At 37.1% G+C, this 18,782-nt stretch overlaps 1 protein-coding gene across 1 annotated transcript in view; it reads right to left on the bottom strand.

Moving 5' to 3' along the window:
- Positions 1-1,654: 1,654 nt before the first annotated feature.
- LRP2 (LDL receptor related protein 2) overlaps positions 1,655-18,782 on the bottom strand; it is a 131,813-nt gene continuing 114,685 nt past the window's right edge. The window contains exons 67-79 of the mRNA XM_075512067.1: positions 18,613-18,778; positions 15,976-16,104; positions 14,971-15,191; positions 14,355-14,534; positions 13,753-13,872; positions 11,341-11,431; positions 10,705-10,772; positions 10,430-10,550; positions 8,151-8,280; positions 5,787-5,906; positions 5,584-5,691; positions 4,241-4,312; positions 1,655-3,142 (exon numbers count right to left, since the gene is read on the bottom strand). Coding sequence (XP_075368182.1) covers positions 2,984-3,142; positions 4,241-4,312; positions 5,584-5,691; positions 5,787-5,906; positions 8,151-8,280; positions 10,430-10,550; positions 10,705-10,772; positions 11,341-11,431; positions 13,753-13,872; positions 14,355-14,534; positions 14,971-15,191; positions 15,976-16,104; positions 18,613-18,778 — 1,685 coding nt within the window. The 3' untranslated portion in view covers positions 1,655-2,983. The remainder of the gene's footprint in view (positions 3,143-4,240; positions 4,313-5,583; positions 5,692-5,786; positions 5,907-8,150; positions 8,281-10,429; positions 10,551-10,704; positions 10,773-11,340; positions 11,432-13,752; positions 13,873-14,354; positions 14,535-14,970; positions 15,192-15,975; positions 16,105-18,612; positions 18,779-18,782) is intronic.

Here is an 18,782-nt window from a genome sequence, read left to right as displayed (position 1 = left end):
TTAGTATAGTTTATGGGGAAAATATTAAAAATAATATGCATTCACATTTCTTTCATCCTCAGTGTGCTTTGCAAGTTAAAAGGATGATTATTTCAGTCATTAGATGAAACAGGTCATTAGCGTATGCTATGGCAAATTATTTCAACTGTACAAACAGTGTGTTCAGAATTGGCAAAATGTTAGTTGAGGTTACTGTGCCTCTTGTACGCTATTTCTATCTGTTAAACTGCTGGCCAGAGGCTCACAAACTGGTGTTCCTAGAGATATTAAAATTGAAGGGATAAAGGTTTTATTTGCTAAAGAGCTGCACTGGTGATTAATCATTAATGTCCAATTCAATTAAGCTTACAAAAATACCATGTGCAGGTCAGAATTCCAAATGTAAGAAAAGGAGTTTCATCACTCTGTGTGTGTGAAAGGGGGCGTGTGTGTGTGTTTGTACATGCGCAAGAAAGGGACAGAATGCAAAAAGTGTTTAGTAACCTTTAAGTATTTCATTGAGGTTCTATTCTCTGGCAAATGGCTTCAAGAATAAATTTATTTTGCTTCATTTCATTATAAATACCTGCAGAGAGATAGTTATCTCTGTCTGGCCTGACAGCTGTAAAGAGAATGTGCATGAAGACACTTAATGGTATAATTTATCAGCCCTATAGTGGCAGATTGCAGGGAGGTGCTGAAATCTCTAAAAAGCAGCCTTCTTTGCAACAAAATGAGTCCAGAATTCAAGAATCCAAGCAGGGACTGTCCTCATAAGGGAAAAAGAATACAAGTGAAAAAACAAAGTTAGGAACAGAATCTAAAGCTTCTGTTGAACAAAGTGTCAAAAATTAAATTTTACATAATCAGCAGGGCACATTGTGGTATGCTACTGAGAGAAAGAGGCCCAGTTGAAGCTTAGGAATCCTTCACCATCAGGTATGTTAAACAATCAATTCTACATACTACCTATCTATACAGTATCCCAGGGATGGTTTTCTTCCACATCTGAAAAGTTATAATTCTTATAGGGGAAAAAAAAAAGTCTCTCTGATACATGGCTGACATATTAGCAGTTTTCTCCAAAACTGGTTCCAAATCTTTCTGTTGACAAAGACTATTCACAAAACTGATGCTACTTTTTCTTGTGGTATGCAACTGGAGGCAAGTCTTGTGGAAATGTTAGCCCTGCCCTCTCTCTTTAAAAAACATTGCGAACTCATTCCGTAAGAACAGCAACCTGCCTTTCAAGAGATCCTTTCTCATAGCCTTACAGATGTGTATGCTGTGTCCCAGATTCTAAGGAATTTTCTACATTAAAGCACTCAGATATGAAAGTTAATTGCACTAAGGTTTTAATCGCTTATGTCCATACTACCTTGACAGTCGGTCTCTCTTACAATCAATAATAAGAGTTTCCTGTTTCAAGGGCCAGTTTATTTAATGTGTGTGTAATGGGGCAGTTTTCACACTTACAGTGATACGATGTCAGTGTTATATCAAGAACTTCAGACAGTTGTGTGAAGCAGTAAGCACTATTCTTGACTTTATCTAAAGCACTGTTGTTTTCATCTCAGAGGGCACTGAAGTCTCCACAACTGAAAAAAGTACATAGAGCCTTGACACAAATTAGGGATTCAGGATGTGATAAAATAATACATTTATTAGATTTATTCAGCAGCATCATTTTCCAGTTGTCTTTTCTAATCAAAGTACATTACAAAGTAATTATAAGCATTCTAATTAGAAATAGCATATATTTTGAGAACTTGGATACAAAACAGTCAAATAGCAGAAGTCTCAATGATTATAACTTTAGGAATCTTTGAATTGTATGAGTAGCTAGCCAGGAATGCTGAATAACATGTTCCTGCAGTGGTACTCAGAGTTTCCTCAAATGGTTCATGTTGTGGAAACTACCTTGGCTAATTAATAGAAAAGCTAATAAGATGTACAGTATATTCTGATGGCAGGTTATAGAAATAACCAGATAACTACAAAGACTGCATTAGTAGAAATTGTTTCCCTTTCTATTAATGTCCACCTCAGGAAATAAATAGTCAATAAAATTAAATTTTCACATTAAAAAACCTGAAAAATTTCTTAAATGAACCAATATCTTCTGTATTTTGCTGTTTGGAAATAAGCTGTTATAGAAATCTAGCTAATTCATTTAATAGTACAAATTACTTCCAGAGATGCCAGCCAAGAATAGAGCTATTCCATTGATGAGCAAGAGAAAATCTCATTAAATTAAGTACTTGTGGCACTAAAATCTAAATATATCAGGTCTTTTTAAGAACACTATTAATGGAATGGTGTTAATTGGAACCTGGAGGAAAAGTATGTGTCTTAAGGACTGAGAGGAAATTATTTTATCTCAGGCAGTTAAAATATTGTAAGAACAACATTTTGCACAGGTAACTATTCAGCATAATGATGCTGCATTAACTCTTCCAACTTTTGTTTAACACAAGATAAACAGACACACCCATTTTTACATACAGTAGTATATAAAATAGGTGGTAAAGATGCCCAGAGCACCAGTAGAACTTTTAAAAGGTGCTGTTATAAATATATACTCTAAAGATCCTGTAAATCAGTAATGTTCCTATATTCGCCTTGTTTGGTTCTTTTTGAATTTAAACATTTATATAATGAATTTATCCCTAAAGATATGACCAATTCCACACAGATTTCTACTAGCAACATCACCGGACAAGATAATCTTTCAAAAATTTACAAATGTACAATATATTTATAACATTACTTTCAGAAAGCTTCAGTGCAAAGATATACATATAGTACATCATGATAATTGTTCATAAAAATAGAAATTGGCATTTGTTAAAAAACAAGGCATAGTTTCAACATACATCTCCAGCCATTGGCTAAGAGATGTATATATTTTTATAAAGCATTTGAATGTGAACCTTACTCTTCTGTTTATAAAAAATATATGTGCAAATGGATGTGCCTAATTTTCCCTAGATCAGTTACCTAGTTATACCACAGAGTCCTCTTTAACAAGATTGGCAGTGTCTTTAAATGTATCCTCTGTTGCTGTATAAGCTAATGGTTGGTCTCTCTTCAGAGTAATCTTGGGAGGCAGTGAAGGAGGAGTAGGGACATTTTCTGTGTCCTGTTGCTGTTCCTTTTCCATCTGGAACAATAATCATAAAATCCAAGTTTATATTCTAATGTACAAAACATCCAGCCTTAACTTTCAGAAATGTTAAATAAATATCCAAGTATTTTGCTAAAGTCAAGTGTCATGGTATAAGTTATTTCTGCAAATCACCACCTGTAACAAAATTAAATTCACCTCAGATGGTACAGCTGAGTAAATACACTACTACAAACTTACTCCACACACTGAAACTTCTATTTTAATGCTTAATGTCAGGAGTAGCTTGATACGTCTATATGCACATACATGAATGTAGATAACATTGGCACTACTACTGTTTGTAAATAGTTACATTCATGAGTGTTGGGGAAAAGAATCCTTGGCTTCCTGAACTCTCTCTCTCACCATGTTCAAGCATTAGAAACCTAAACTCTTCACAAAAGGCAGCTAGTTTTAGTCACGTGACTGTGGGACTGAGGTTCTTAAGTCACTTCGGCCATCTGGAAATTTTAAACTGTAAGATGAAAAGGGCTGCAATTACTGGCTCAAGTCAGTAGAACTCCAAACCTTCATACCCAAGCCAGAGGAGAATTCTTCCAGCACAATACCACCCGCTGGCACACCATCTTAAAAGAACTGTCTCATCAAACTGTATGGATGAAAAAAATAAGGCTGGTATAGAAAAAGGGCTGCAGTACGCAGAGCTATTGAATTTTTGTGCAGTGCCAAAGCCAGGACTGAGAGGGCAGAAATAGACACTTCACTCCTAGCGCAGTACAACAGCCTCCCACTTGCGCTGGGTCCCTGAGCTGTACCGGAATGCACCAGCAAGCTGAAACCAGCACCTGAGATGCCGGAGCAGGAGGGGGCCACAGTGCTTGGGTTGGGAAAGCAGAGATGTTGGCAATGCAGCTGTGCTGCCTGAGCTGGATGCCTGCTGAACACATCATTCTGCATGAGACTTTATAACTTTTCTCAAAACCACTTCAGTCCTACCTTGACCTGGGCTGGAATTTCTGTGCTGCTTCACTTAGCAGCAGAATCTACCCATAATCTTTATCCTATGAAAGCAAGAACAAAGTCCAGCAGTACATTAGCTGAAAAATAGAATTACACAATATTAAGCAATACCTCTGCATATATTGGGTTTTCAAAATTAGTGTTTTGTTTCATTTTTCTCTTGAAGAAACTCCACTTCGATTCCTGAAACATAAAAATTATTAGAACTTTACACATTTTTCTCACAACTTCTCTGGAAACTGACATCACTGTTGTTGGATTTCACTTGCACTGACTGCTAACTCGGTGATTTCAGCTGGATGTTCCTACATTACCACATTGTAATTCTAAGCATGGGACCCAACTTTCTTTTCTGCTAGATAACCAGTTATGGTTATTTTACCTAAAGCAGTATTCACTAGGCTAGGCCAGAAGGCAATAAAAGTGACTAAATTAATTCATGGAAGCCTATCATTCCAGACAAGTACGTCAAAGAGGAAAAAAACGGTGTTGAAAACAACAAGAGAAATTACTGAGGGACATGAAACTACAACAACAGGTTGACAGAGCTGTCATTTCAAAGCTCATCAGAGGTGATTTTTAGTGCACAACGCGTGAAAATAGTCCTGTAAACAAGCCACCATCAGCTCATTCAGATGGATTTTAAGACATAAAAATGTATCTTCCATGAATCATGAATAATCTAGATGAGGCAATACTTTCATGTTGATTGTTAAAATGTCCTCCAAGAACACATAGAACAAGTGTCTTAAATGGCCTTGCTAGCACTTTTAAATATGGATAAAATTACAAATAAATGTGAAAAAAATTATGACAGTACACTGCCTAGATGTCTTATTTCAATCTTCTGTACCAAGAAAAACTGGGTTTTCACTGTTTTAAACCAAAATGAAATTTTTCTTGGGTTTTCTTTTCATATTTTATAGGGAAAAAAAAAAAGAGAGAAAAAACCACACTGCTGCTTCTATCAAGGTATAATTCATTAGGGGTTTACAAATAATTGTTAAAAGTCTGAAGTAAAGCCTTAGTTATAATCATTTCTGCTGGGGAGCAATGACAATTTACAGCAGTTACATTACAAATTTCAGACTAGTATCTGCCCTCAAAATGAAGCACAACAAACAGTGAAAGGAAACGCTCTGTTCCAATCTGTTCACTTCAAAATAACTGGGTGGGCCAGGAAGAAGAGGGGGTTTAATCCAAATAGATCCTTACTGTGTGCCCTGGGCAATACTGTGCTTGTGCTGCTTTTCTCTTATCAAACTGTTCCTGACCAACTCTTGTAAATCTTGTAAATATGGTCCAGTTAGTTGGACTTGGTGCAGATTATGTGCGAACTCCATGGCATTATTTAAAGAGAATTGAAACTATATTGCAGCTTCCCTAACAATTCAATTTCCCTGATTTGGAGCGCAAAACAAACAAGGCAGCCTTAGAGCATTTCTATATCCTACCTGAGGTGCATCTGTGCTCTGAGGGGGTTCCTTCGGACTAGCAGATATCACAGAGGCATACACAGGATTTTCAAAATTTTCATTTTCCTCACTACCAGCTGCTGCTACCTGTAGGAGAAGAAGGAAAATCAATGTTCTTCAAAGAAGAAAAGAAGGTCCTAAGGGAAAATGAAAGATGAAAGTCAAGTCTAAGTTCCTCTTACGTGTGTTGGCCGAACAACTGTAACTGCACTGGCTGTGCTGGCTCCACCATCTCTGGTTGCATACATCGGATTTTCAAATGTGATCGGCTGTTTCCCTGACTCCACTGCAAAGTTTTCATTCTATGAAGGGAAAAAACCCAAAACAACAACTGCAGAGCAACAAACACATCCATATTCCTAGGAATTAATTTATAGTCCAATTCTTCATCTCAGGGAACAATGCATGTTTATTTTCACATAGGCTTAGACAAAATGTAGCATCTGTTAAAATCATAATGTTAGTTTACCATCCATTATTTTACTCCCTGACCTAGCAGCCTGGACCATTGATTGTTCCAGTATTACCCCATTTCCTAGCTGGACAAAAAGCCCCCACATTTCAATAATTGACTCAAAGTATTTTATCATGAGGAAAAATGACTCTCACAAATCACACCTTCAACAGGGAAGAGATATCAAAGGAAGCATAATCCCAAAATAAGTATTTCATTTTAGAGACTTCAAAATTACATACAAATTAATAAGCACTATCTGAAATATAAAAGAATGGGATTCATTCATTTTGTCCCAGCAGGGAGATTGCTATATTTTTTGAGACAAAGCAGTAAGTACATCCCCTTAGTTTTAATATATGAGTTATGTCAGAAATAAAATGTTTCACAGTTTTTAGCATATCTCTTACTATAAATCAATACTTTGCCCATGCATGAAGACTACTGTGTGGATAGCAGCTACTTCACACATATTGTGCCAAACCCTGAGCTGCAGCTACAGTGCTCGCAGCAGGTGGGCAAAGGTGCTGAGTTAAGTATTTCTTAAGAAAATATTTAGTGCCACATAAGGATAGCCACCCAGGGCTAGCCAGCTAAGCATCAACAGGTAGAAGGGTAATGAAAGCAAAACCCCACCCAGACTCACTTGTCCTGCTCCTTGTCACAGCCCCATCACAGGAATAGTGAGGAATAACATGGGAACAGTACATCAGCTACTTCTTTAAACCTGCCTCATTTCTACAAACCACTGCTTCATGCCATAAGGATTCGCGCTTTGTGCTATCAGAGTATAGCTCTTTACCACACCGTGAACTCTTGTTGGCTCCCTGAAATTAGCCTAGCTTGGCTAAGAACAGCCACACTAAAAAATATCCCTCTAACATCTACTCATGCATATGTGATGTTAAAACTTTAGGAGGCACATCCCACAGTTCTTCACTGCCATAAACCAAACCCTTTGAATTCTTTCCTAGTGAACTATACAATTTTTTGTTTATACTCTGAGTACATAGGGACAATTAACACCAACTAAGTAGAAATAGCCTGTATCTAGACCTGTTATTAGCAATGTAAAAACTGCATCAGTTGGACTTCAGTATGTCAATATTAGGCCAGAAAATGGAAAGTACCATCAAGTTTTTCATGCATGAGAAAGATCTGAGGTAATAGTCAAGCCTAAAGCTATTTTCCCAGTATTTACTGAAATGCTTATATGGTTGTTTCATTACATAAGCTGCCTAGTTTTAACAAAGGGTGCGTTTCTTCACCTAGAAAAAAGGTCATATACATATATTATGAGCTTATCTTCACTAGCTGTTTCGTTTCATATTAATTTACATTATGTCATTTAATTACGTCAGTTAAGTCTGTAATTTACCTTTAACTTTAAAAGTTTAGGGAGTTTCCAGCGTAGACTTTGCAGCAAGTGCTTATTATTCAAACATACCTGTGATCTATTTCCTATAAATAAAAATCTTTTGTAGATTGTACTTCTTGTGGTAAAGAGGGGGATATTTTTTCCATGGAAAAACTATACAGTATAGGAAACACAAGGATGTGCTGTTTCTCAGGTGTGCATAACAAAACATGGATGAATTAGAGTTACACTTTATGATGTCCCCAAAACTATTAAACATGATTTGTTTAAACTTGCTAAAATAAGAAACTGTCCAATTTACAATTTGTTGTGCGAAGTAGTGTATCCTGTGGTTAGGCCTGAGTTTTACCTCTGAAGTTTCTAACATACAGTCTGGATTTTAAAACCACACATTTTAACCTGTTCTGTGGAACACAAAGGCCCTCAAAAATTCCTTGTTACAATATTTTCATTTGATGAATATGCTAAAATACGAAAGGGGGTAATCAACTTAATTTCTACCATATAAATCTTGAGAAAAGTCACATTATTTTGAAGAACAGCCTGCATTTACAAAAATCTATTTCGGGAAATTATCAATCAGTGTTCACTTCTTTTTCTACAACACATTTATCATCTCACTATCTTTTTTACATAAAAGACTTCCCTCTATCAGCTAAAAATGACATTAAAAGAACACAATTTAAAAAAAAATATTTCAGAACTAAACCTTACCATTTGCATTGCTCTGTCTATAGCAGAGTCTCCTCCAAAGCCAGAGACTCCTATGTCCATACTCACATCTGCTCCAGGTCGGAAAGTTACCCCATTGCCATTTTCAGTAGATTTTACAAGACTGCTTAAACTACAAAAAAAAGAAAAAAAAAAAAACCCAAACAGATTATACAGAAAGAGAGCTTATAAAACAGATTCTTCTATTGTTCTTCTAAGCATAATTATCACTTGGAATTTTTGCTGGCTATAAGCAAGTTAGCGAGGGCACCAGAAGTAATATTCCTGCATTAGTTCAACAGTTTTTTTTAACCTAAGTTAGCCCATTCAGAATGATCTCAACTATCTTTATGTGTGCTCCTGTAGACATCAAATGAACTCAATGAATTACAATCCCCTCAAATTTACCTACATTTTGACTACTCTTACTTCAGTGTTGATTTACAGACAAATGCATGAACCCACTCGGTTATTCAAATTCATTGAAACTGATTGAAAAAAATGCAGCTGAAATGGCATGCAAATTTGTGGATGTAATTCCAACACCACCTATACTAAAGATGTTTATACATGCAAATCATGAAGATACCTACAGGATACTGTTTTCAAATGTTCAATCTCCGTATAGATTTACAGTAACCACAAGTGCACATTAGATTTGCATGAGAAATATTAGAAATGGGCTGAAAGAACACTGTCAGGCTCAAAATAATAGGAGCAGTGAAAGATAGTAGTGAGTGGCCAAATACAGGACCTTCTGCACAGAACTCTGAGCATGCAACTCCCCAAAAACATGCAACTACAAATCCACTGAGTTAACCTTTGAGTTCATTTTGTCTAATTTGCCTAACTTGAAAGAAGACAGAAGCATTGAAATAATCTTTCCACTTGTGTGTCCTCATTGGAGCTGGCTTGTGCTAAAACTCTTGCCTATAGCTGGTGCTAAAAATCTTGCCTACAGCTGGTGCGTTGTACACACACTTTACCAGTTGGCCCTGTAGGCATCAGATGATTCAACTTAAAAAAACCCATAAATCTTAACTATGATTCCTGTACACTGACAAGTCCCATGTTAAGGGTAACAGCTAAGCTATAGCTTGAGTTAACTCTGCAGCAAAGGTATGAGTTAACAGTTTGAAGAGGGGTTGAGCAATGGCAGCACTAAGGCATATTCATGGCAGAAATGAAAACTGTGAATCAAGCCTCACAGACAAAAAACTGACATCTCCATTTCACATGGCCTCATAACTTATATGAGAAGTATTGTTGAACAGTAAAGTTCAAGTCAGTGCATTAAAATTTCTACTTGTTCACTGACAATGCAGAAAATTTCCAAGCAAGAAACAGGGAATTTCAGTGAGCAGCTTGGAGATCTCTTACAAACTCTTTGTCCTGCAGGATTGATCTGTACAAAAATTTTGCCCCAATTTAACTACGTCAAGTCATAAACAAACTTAATTAGTTCAGTGTAATCCTCCAGTGAGGCAGCAGTCATAGCTACATTCACATTACTGATTACAATGATTTAATTACACTGATTTAACAGCTACTATTGTGAAATTGGTGCAAAGGCTATGAAGATGCAGCCTTATATCTTTAAAAACACATAATTTGCTTAAAGCTATTTTGAAGCATCATATTCGGACATCTTTTTTAAAAAAATTAATTTAAAATCATTACAAATATTTTTTCTTCATCTTCCTTTGATTTATAACATCAAATATTTTTGAATGATATTTCACAAAGCTGGCTTTCACTGGACAGTATGACTGTCAGGAGAGCAGGAACCTACAAAAAGCCCAGATTTCTCAGGCACTGGAAACACATAGAAGTTCACTACACATGCCCCATATTATTTTTAAACAGATTAATACAGTATTGCAGACGAGCTCAGCCTTTCAATGTTAAAAAGATCTCTTTGCCAAAATCATCTTCTGACAAAGTTTTATAAAAAATTACAACATATGTAACTATGGTCTTTTGTATCTTTTTGAACTGAATATCCAGTTCCAGATCTGGTAAACAGTCTTCTATATTGCTCATTATTTAAAAGCCAATTTAAAATGTAGAAGAGTTTTACAATAGTCCTTTGTTACAAAGTAATGATCAGCTATGATATTGCTTGGAATCAAAAATCCACTGGAATTGCTGCAACACTGCACTTCCCATATTCCAACAGAATGGGCACACAGTAAACAAACTGGATTTTTCAGAAATATTTAGGAACAAACATAAATTGTCAGTGCACAGACATTCCAGCTATGAAAGCCTTCAAAACATACCTTGGTAGTTTGGGAAGCGCTGGTAAAAGGGAGCCTGTTCGTCTGTAGTTAAAAAAGCCTCCAACCGCTAACACTCCAATTATTATGATTAGTATGACTGTCAGCAACACTGCTACTGCTGCTATCAAAGACAGAAGAACAAGCAAACATTCAAGCAAGCATAGTTCAGTGTAAAAAAGAGCCCAGAGAATTATAAGCTTGACCCTGAACAGGTATCATAGTATTATACATTCTTTAGCTCAAAATATCAAGTGTAATATATACTTGAAGCTTACTTGTTCCAGGAGGCACTCCCTTTGACAATCCTATTTCACAATAATTCCCAGTGTAGCCATAAGAACACCTGTAAACGTAAGAAGGACAGCTGACTGAATAGCTTTTATTAAGTCTAAGATCTCAGCTTTATTATTGTATTCTGCAATGTTTATCTACATGCCATAAATTTTAACTCCATGCTCAGTAATTACATATTTCACTGACTGTAAATATAGTATGTCTGCTATCTTCATAGAATTAAAAGTGGAAATAGTGCTGAGTCAGAAAACTAGTCACTGAAATCAAAAGATTTGGTTTCAGCAGAGCATCGGTGGCACCTACTGGTTGTTCCAAAATACATTTACTGAGCGTTATTTCTCCATTGTTACAATTTTTTGGTATGGCCTTTTACTAGAATCTTCAGAGGTTTGCCTTTCGGGTTTTTTGGGTTTTTTTTCCAAACTGATGCATTTACATTGTTTCTTCCTGATATTTTTATGTGTATATGTGTTTTTCTGTGATGGTTACAAACATGCTACTGCAGATGTACAACATCATCTGAAGAATTTCCAACACATTGCAAAGAGTTTAATTGTTTTGTGAGACTAAATCAGCACAATCTGACCCAGGACTACCCTAACAACATACTGACTTACTTGCATTTTGGAAGACCACTTTCATCTATATAGCATGTTCCTCCATACATGCACCTGCATGCTGGTGGCATTGTGGGAGGGGATTCAATAGCTGCAAAATTCAAAAGCCATATATGTTACCAAGACATCTTCAACAAGAGAAGTACTATCACAGAGCATTTTATTTATCTCTACAGAACTTGTGTATGCAAACTCACAGGGTACTTTTCAGAAGCTTTGCTTTTAATAGTGCATGCATTTGTTGCTCTTATGTTTATTTTTCTGCCAAATTAGCTTATTTTAATTGAAGTAAAACCTGTTCTTGGAAAACAATGACTTATTCAGTAAAAGTAGGCATAGACAACTCAAAAAGCTGTATGTCCCATCACTTTCTTTTGCCCATGCAATGCAGCCCACCACCACCCTTCAAAGCTCTCCATTCAGAAAGCAGGAATACTTTATCGCCTTTGCCCAGGCTCTTCCATCCAACCAGCTTGAAGTTGCACAGAGAGGGCCAAACCATGGTACATTTACTTATGAAGAAGAGCAGTGGATGGAAATGCGCATACAGGAGGGCCCTCTAAACTCTCACACATCCTGACAGTGAGAATGAGAGAGAAACCCAAAGTCCTCAGAGTTTTCTGTCAGTACACAGCACAGGCTGACAGTTTGGCACTCGGTAGCGCAGAAGCCTGTTCTTCATCATGCCAGTGTCACAGCTGCACTCCAGGAGCCCCGAGGTGCCCAGGTGGCAGTGCTGCCTGAGCTGGCCCAAACACAGAGCTACAAAGGTTCCAATGTTATTCTATTCAAGTGGAAAAAAAAAAAAAAAGTGAAATTTCTTGAAGTTGTACTAGCCTTTAGTAAGAGCTCAGGATATGCTGTCAGAAAAGTGTAGTTCACATAGGAAAAGCTCTGGATCTTGGACATCATTATAGGCTATAAATTAAGGATGGACTTTGACAGTCTGTCTTACACTGGTAAATTAGATCATAATATTTTGTCATAAAATTTTTATCAGCCAGAGGTAGAGAAAGTCTGTTGCTACAATGTCCTTACAGGTAAAACTCCCTTCAAGTAAATGGGATATAAAAAGGGGAAATGCAGAGGTCTTACAGGCTGTGTTTCTGGTAGCTGCAATATGGGGAAAGGACCAAATAAACCCAATGTATATACAAAAGCTATGTTTGATCAGTCCATCAATTATGGCAGTCACAGTTCACTGGCTAGAAGATTTGCTTAAAGTCAAGATAATGTTCAAAATAAAGTTAAAGTTCAAGATAAAGTTCAAAAATGGAGACAGTACTGTATATCCTATTTGCTGTCTCCTCCTTTCCCTCAGAATAAGGTCAAGCACAGTTTTCTTCATTCCTGGACATTTTATGTAAATAAGTTTCAGCAAAGAATGACAAACGCAGTCTCCTCAGAGCAATAAACAGCAAACTGCAAATGCAATTAACAGTGTTATTGATCCCTAATTTAAACATATATTGCACACTTCCATTCAGTATTACATCATATTACTAGCTCCTCTTTCTGCAGCTCACACCATGTGGATTGAGAGACCATTAACAATTGTTAAGAAAATGTAATGTAGAGGTAAGGCAGTGTAAAAAATTATGACATTTTCTCTTTTAATGCAAAAAGAAGATAATTCAGAGAAGATTAACCATAGAAAAGATGCCCGACATAATGTTATAAAGCATAATTTATTAGAGATATGTTGCAAGGACAACTACAAGGACATCTGGCTACCACCCACATCACTGTAAGCTAAGAATGCAGAGTCTCAGCTAGAGAAATAGAAATCCTGCAGTGGTATGCTCTTTCTTCTCAGGAAAGGCTAAGCAATTCTATTTTATTGGCACTCCTGGAAGCACTGTGGGGGCTCTGCTGCAATGCAACAACCAAGCACTAAATTCTAGTCCTTAAAAGCCTTTCCAGCATATGATAATTATCTAGAATTTATCTCTGTTCACACTGTGAGTTCTGTAAGCTTTGTTTCAAGTTTCTATTGTATTCTATTATACTGATCAAACAATACCTTGTACAGAACTGTAAACATAATTGTAAACCATAATTTGTCAGAAATTCTCTAGTTCTGAAATCAATGCATTTGAAAAAAATGTAAATAAAATATTTTGGAATTTCAGAACAAAAATCAGAAACTGTGACCAATTTTGCAGATGGGTCTGGACTGGTTGCAGTGATATATCTATATGCATTTTACAAATGACATGCAAAGAGATTAAATGAAATGCACAAGGTGACCACAAATCAGTGATGGCTGAGAATAAAAGCCAGATGTCCTGACTTACCAATATCTATTATATCAGCTAGCTCATCACTCCATATTTCTAATTCAGTAATGCATTTGCATTCCTAAAGAAAAGCTTCCTTTCCTTTCATTTCCAGTTTGACAAATTATTCTACCTGCATCACACTCTGTGCTGCTGCCTTCTATGAATCGAGCTCCTTGAGGACAAGTGCAGGTGTACCCTCCTGGTCTCAGCAAGCAGAGGTGGCTGCAGACATCTTTACAAGGATTAGGCACTGAAAAAAAAGTGATAAAGGCAGTTGAAGCAGCAATGCAGCATATTCCTGAGGTAAGGCAGGGCAATTCCATAGTCAGTAGTGTATCTCATCAATATCACACGTCAAAAATCTAAACAAGACTAGATCCATTTTTTAAAACAACTGATGCCCAAATTCCACATTTATATCAAAACCTTCTCTCTGCCTTGTCTTACATTCTTAAGGGAGAGACCATGGCTGTTGGGAGCCAGCATAGCACCAAGGAGAAACTGAACATCTCCAAGCAACATGGAGCTTTCTGATTCTGGAAGCTAAAACACCTTTATGGTGTTTTAGCAGAAAAAACTTGCCAGCCTCTATTCCATTTTTAGGTTTTCAAAAATTAATATTATCACATACTGATAGACGCATTATCAGAAGCTTACTAAGCTCTTTGAAGACATCAATACCAACTTCGATCTCATAGTAAGGAATGGCTCACCAGGATGCTGATTACCTACCTGACTGATTGTATCTGTGCTGGTGATAGATGCGCACTTGAGTAAGCCATGGATTTACAGTCAGCACTTTCACTTTTTCTCCACTTCCGAATTTATCTTTCTTCCAGACTTCTCCTCGTTCTTTAGCTATCCAATATAAATGGCCTTCAAAGACATCAAGGCTGTATGGACTGCCTACTTCTCAAAGGAACCAAACAATAGACTGTCAGCAAGCATATCTCCAGCAGGAGCGACAGAACTGCTGTTCTTCAGCTTAAATATATCATCTAATCCTTTCATTTTAAGACATTTGCAGCTATATATATACATCCTCATGTGCCTGACCACTTCATGCCACTGTACCTGCAGACTGCTTAATAATATACATAAAAAAGCAAGAATCCAAATTTCCACATTGTCCCCTATTTAGGTCATGTAAATTACCCTCAGGAATCTAGTTACCAGGCATCATAAGCTCTGAACCTGGTGTGCCATTTATCCCTGTATAAAGGAGGAGAAAACACTACCAAGACTTACTCTTTGAAAAGCTCCCGAATCTAGCCCCACTTGTGAAGCCCAAGTGCTTGTTAGCATACATCTTGGTTACTATTATATTAATTGCATAATAAGTTCTTACCTCCATGTAATACTATGGTTCTGTCTGTCCCATCAGGTCTCATGGATTCAATAATATTTTCTTTAGAATCACTCCAATAGATCCTATCATTGTTCAAATAATCAATAGAAAGACCTGTTGGCCAGCCAAGGTCTTCAGAGACCAGAGTTTGTCTTTGTTGTCCATCCATCCAGGCACATTCAATCTTTGGCTGCCTTCCCCAGTCAGTCCAATACATGAGCCTGAAAGGACAGAACTAGAATTTAATATGGTTCAGAATTTGGTCACCATGACTATCCTTTGGAGTTTCATGGAAAAGGTCAGTTGTGGAACATAAAGCTGTTCAGCAACCTATGTTTTGGAGATGTGATCAGGAAAGTCACAGAGAGTTCACTGAACAAGCTTGTTTCAAGTAGAGAAGATAAATACCAAAAGAAGAATGTTTGCATCCTGTGTCCTGATTTGGAAAGAGAGTGGTTTTAATGACAGTTTCTCATTCTCAGTGGAAGAAAAATGACTGTGAACACTGAACATCCATCAGTCACAATAAAGCTGCAGAGCCCAGGTGACTTCAGGGAGACGTGCTGCTTTACTCCAGCTGAGAGAAGCACATATCATGATATCTGGTGATCCATCATATAATACAAGATGTAGCAAGGGCAGCTGTTGAATGTACCAGTGCATTTACATTGCTTTCCACTGTGAAGGAGGCTATGTCTGTATCACTTGGAGTTCGTAAAGAGACACCCCCATCAATTTCCCTGTTTCAGTAGTAACAGAGAAACTCGGTGGGCATACAACACTGTAGAAAGAAGAGTTTTATTTGACCTACCTGGTGTTGTCACCAACACAAGCACCCATATGAAATCTAATCCTAAAATACTTTCACATGTACACAGATTTCCTAACATTAGTAAAGGGAAACTCCAGAAAGCATTTCCTTAGTCTTTCCTGTAAAGTTTACCATTGCAGGATTTTTTGGTATTGAATAGCATTGAAACTAATTCTGGGAAGTCCTGTACTTACCCACGTTTTGGATTGACAGCAATAGCTGCTGGCTGATCCAGTAGAGAAAAGATAAGCCATTTTCTGTACCGTCCATCTAATTTTGCCACCTCTATGCGATTAGTCCCTGCATCAGTCCAGTAAAGATGTCTAAATTACATAAAACACAAAACATTCCAAAAGTGAGTAGTTTATACTTGGGAGAGGAATAAAAAATATCTATATTTTTAAAAAGAAAAGCTATATCAAACCCAAACAAAGTTAGTATAATGAAGCTGCATTGATTACATCTGAACTTTTTCAGTCTGGAATTATTTTTCAGTCTGGAATATTCCAGGAATATACAGACCCTAAATAGAGGTGAGTTTAGCAAATGTGATCTATTGGTTCACTAGTTTTCTCCTCTGACAAAGTTTCTGCAGCTGCCTCTGTTCCCTGGCAAATAATCTTCATTAAAGGGCTACTGAGAACTTTCATTGTTACTTTTAAGCACCAGAGGTGGTTAATAAGCATCTTTAAAGATTCAGTTTTCCAGGAGCCGATGAGGTTCATTACAAATAAAAATTTATTTACCATGTAATTTATACACCAACTCTGAAGGTATCCACCTTATTAGTCCACAGCTCCTCTCTAGACTTTTGTCTTCTGACAGAGATGTTAATGAATAAATTGTTACCACATGAGATGTAAATGCTTTTAGTCCTTACAAACAGGACACTCAGTCTACTCTGCCTTGAATTTTGCTTATCTTTGTCATCATGGCTTTATTATTTTTTTCACCTTAGATAATAAACATACTTATTATTATGCACTCACTAATCACACAGTGCCTTCTGATGGAATAAATTATCTCATAATTGGCTTGGGAGTGTGACAAAAAACTGTAATTCCTGTTTTGCAGATGGGCAGAAGGACTAAGTGTCTCAAACCATGTGTATCAGTTTTTATATAATGTGCAGACACTTAAATATGTTTTTTTAAAATATGTTTCAACATTGTTCTGGAATCAGTGTAACACTACATTTGAAGTGCTGAAGATGCTAGCCTCATCAGGATGCTGGTGACGTATATCCTTTATCCTTGCTCTCATGACCATACAGATTTGTGAACAGAAATTCAGACACTCCCTTCTGCCCTCAGACACATTTGGTTTTCTGGGTGGCCTGCAGTTCACAAAGCAAAAGCAAAATAACGTGAAGGCTGAAGGCTAGCCCAGACCTTAATATATCTATCTCATATTTAAAGACTGCTGGAAGGAAAAATACAATTTTCCACTTCTTTTTTTCCATCATGACTGGCACAATTTTTCAGGCTAGTGAATCACTTCAGCCAGACTGGCTTTACCCTGCTCTAGAAATCAGGGTGACATACTGCATGAGCAACTCCATAACTATTTCATAGGACATAACACCAAACATAGCATACATCACCTAGAGTCTAGATAATAAAAGCTACATATCAGGCCCCAAACTGGAATAAGTCTTTTCCCAATCTTTGCCTACTCATATGATAGCTTTTTGAATCATTAGAAAAAAAATCTCTGTTGCCACAAACACAATTCAGAGTTAAGTAAGCTGCAGTTCAGATCTTAAGCACCTTCCAGTCATATTTTGATTGAGGACATAAAAGGTAAAGTATTCATCTACTTAGTTGATAACCACGTGACAGAGGGGAAGCAGATAGCTAAATTCCTTCTTTCATTTTTCAGCTTTCCAGACATCACATGCTTTAGTATGATCTTAACATCCTCCTTCTTCACCCTATTGACTGCATGACCAGAAACATCCAAAATTTGTCAACAGCATTCAGACAATTGACTCATTTCTATAACCTCTGTCCGTTCAGCTTCAAACAGAATCCTGACTACATTTCATAGTGTCTCTCTACAAAGATCAGGATCCTCTCAACATTATACCAAATGAACTATAGCTATGCCTGTCCACCGCATCCTTTAACAGTTACATTGCAAATAAGAAATGACACCATCGACATCAGAGTCAAACTCCCAAAAGTCATGCCCAACTTTCTCACAGCTCTTCTCCAAGGGAGGGAAAATAAGCAGTGATCTCATGATTTCTAGGATTAAGTTAAAAAATTGCCATGTTTTAGCCCAAAAAAATCCACAGCCAACAAGAGGGAGAAAAAACTCCGAGACACAATTACAAAAATGTAACGATTTTCTGAGAAAACACATATATTCATCAGACTTCAGAGCTGCTTCTGCTTTGGGATTAGCTCATATAGCACAAGGCTGGTAAGAAAGGAGCAAAGATGAAAGACAAATTCCGTTATGGACTGGGGAGGTCTCCTTCCAACAGCAAAGAATGCTTGTTCCCTGGAGCTTACCTGAGTCCTTGAAGAAGAATTCATCTGACATGAAGGCCAGTGTATTATCACTTTACTGATGCACAACTCATCTGCCAGTTGTGGAGTAATGCAAGTTTCCTCAGAGAATACGTGGTGCAGTAAGCAACATGCATTTGACCTATTAACCTTCTGTCTGGGCAAACAGAGCTTACTATATTCTTCTGAACTACCTTGAGACTAGATCTCTTCAGAGACAGTTCATAAGGAAGAAAAAAGTGCATTTTACACTTCCTGATCAGACCCTTGACACATTCAATGTACAGCATTTTTCTAGCTTTTCAGTGCACTTACCTTCCAACCCAGTCAACAGCTAACCCATCAGGATTAACTATGTATTTGAGATTCAAGTCAACTTCCTTTGTAGGATTGTTCCTACTGCTGTCAAATGTGGGCAGATAAGCACGTTTGATGGCTCCAAACTCAGAACCCTGTCCCAGAATGCTGAAGTACACAATACCTTC

Source organism: Mycteria americana, chromosome 9 (assembly GCF_035582795.1).
Source record: "Mycteria americana isolate JAX WOST 10 ecotype Jacksonville Zoo and Gardens chromosome 9, USCA_MyAme_1.0, whole genome shotgun sequence".
Classification (NCBI taxonomy): Eukaryota; Metazoa; Chordata; class Aves; order Ciconiiformes; family Ciconiidae; genus Mycteria; species Mycteria americana.
The sequence above is the reverse complement of the archived record's forward strand: the minus strand, read 5'-3'. Positions and strand labels throughout refer to the sequence as shown.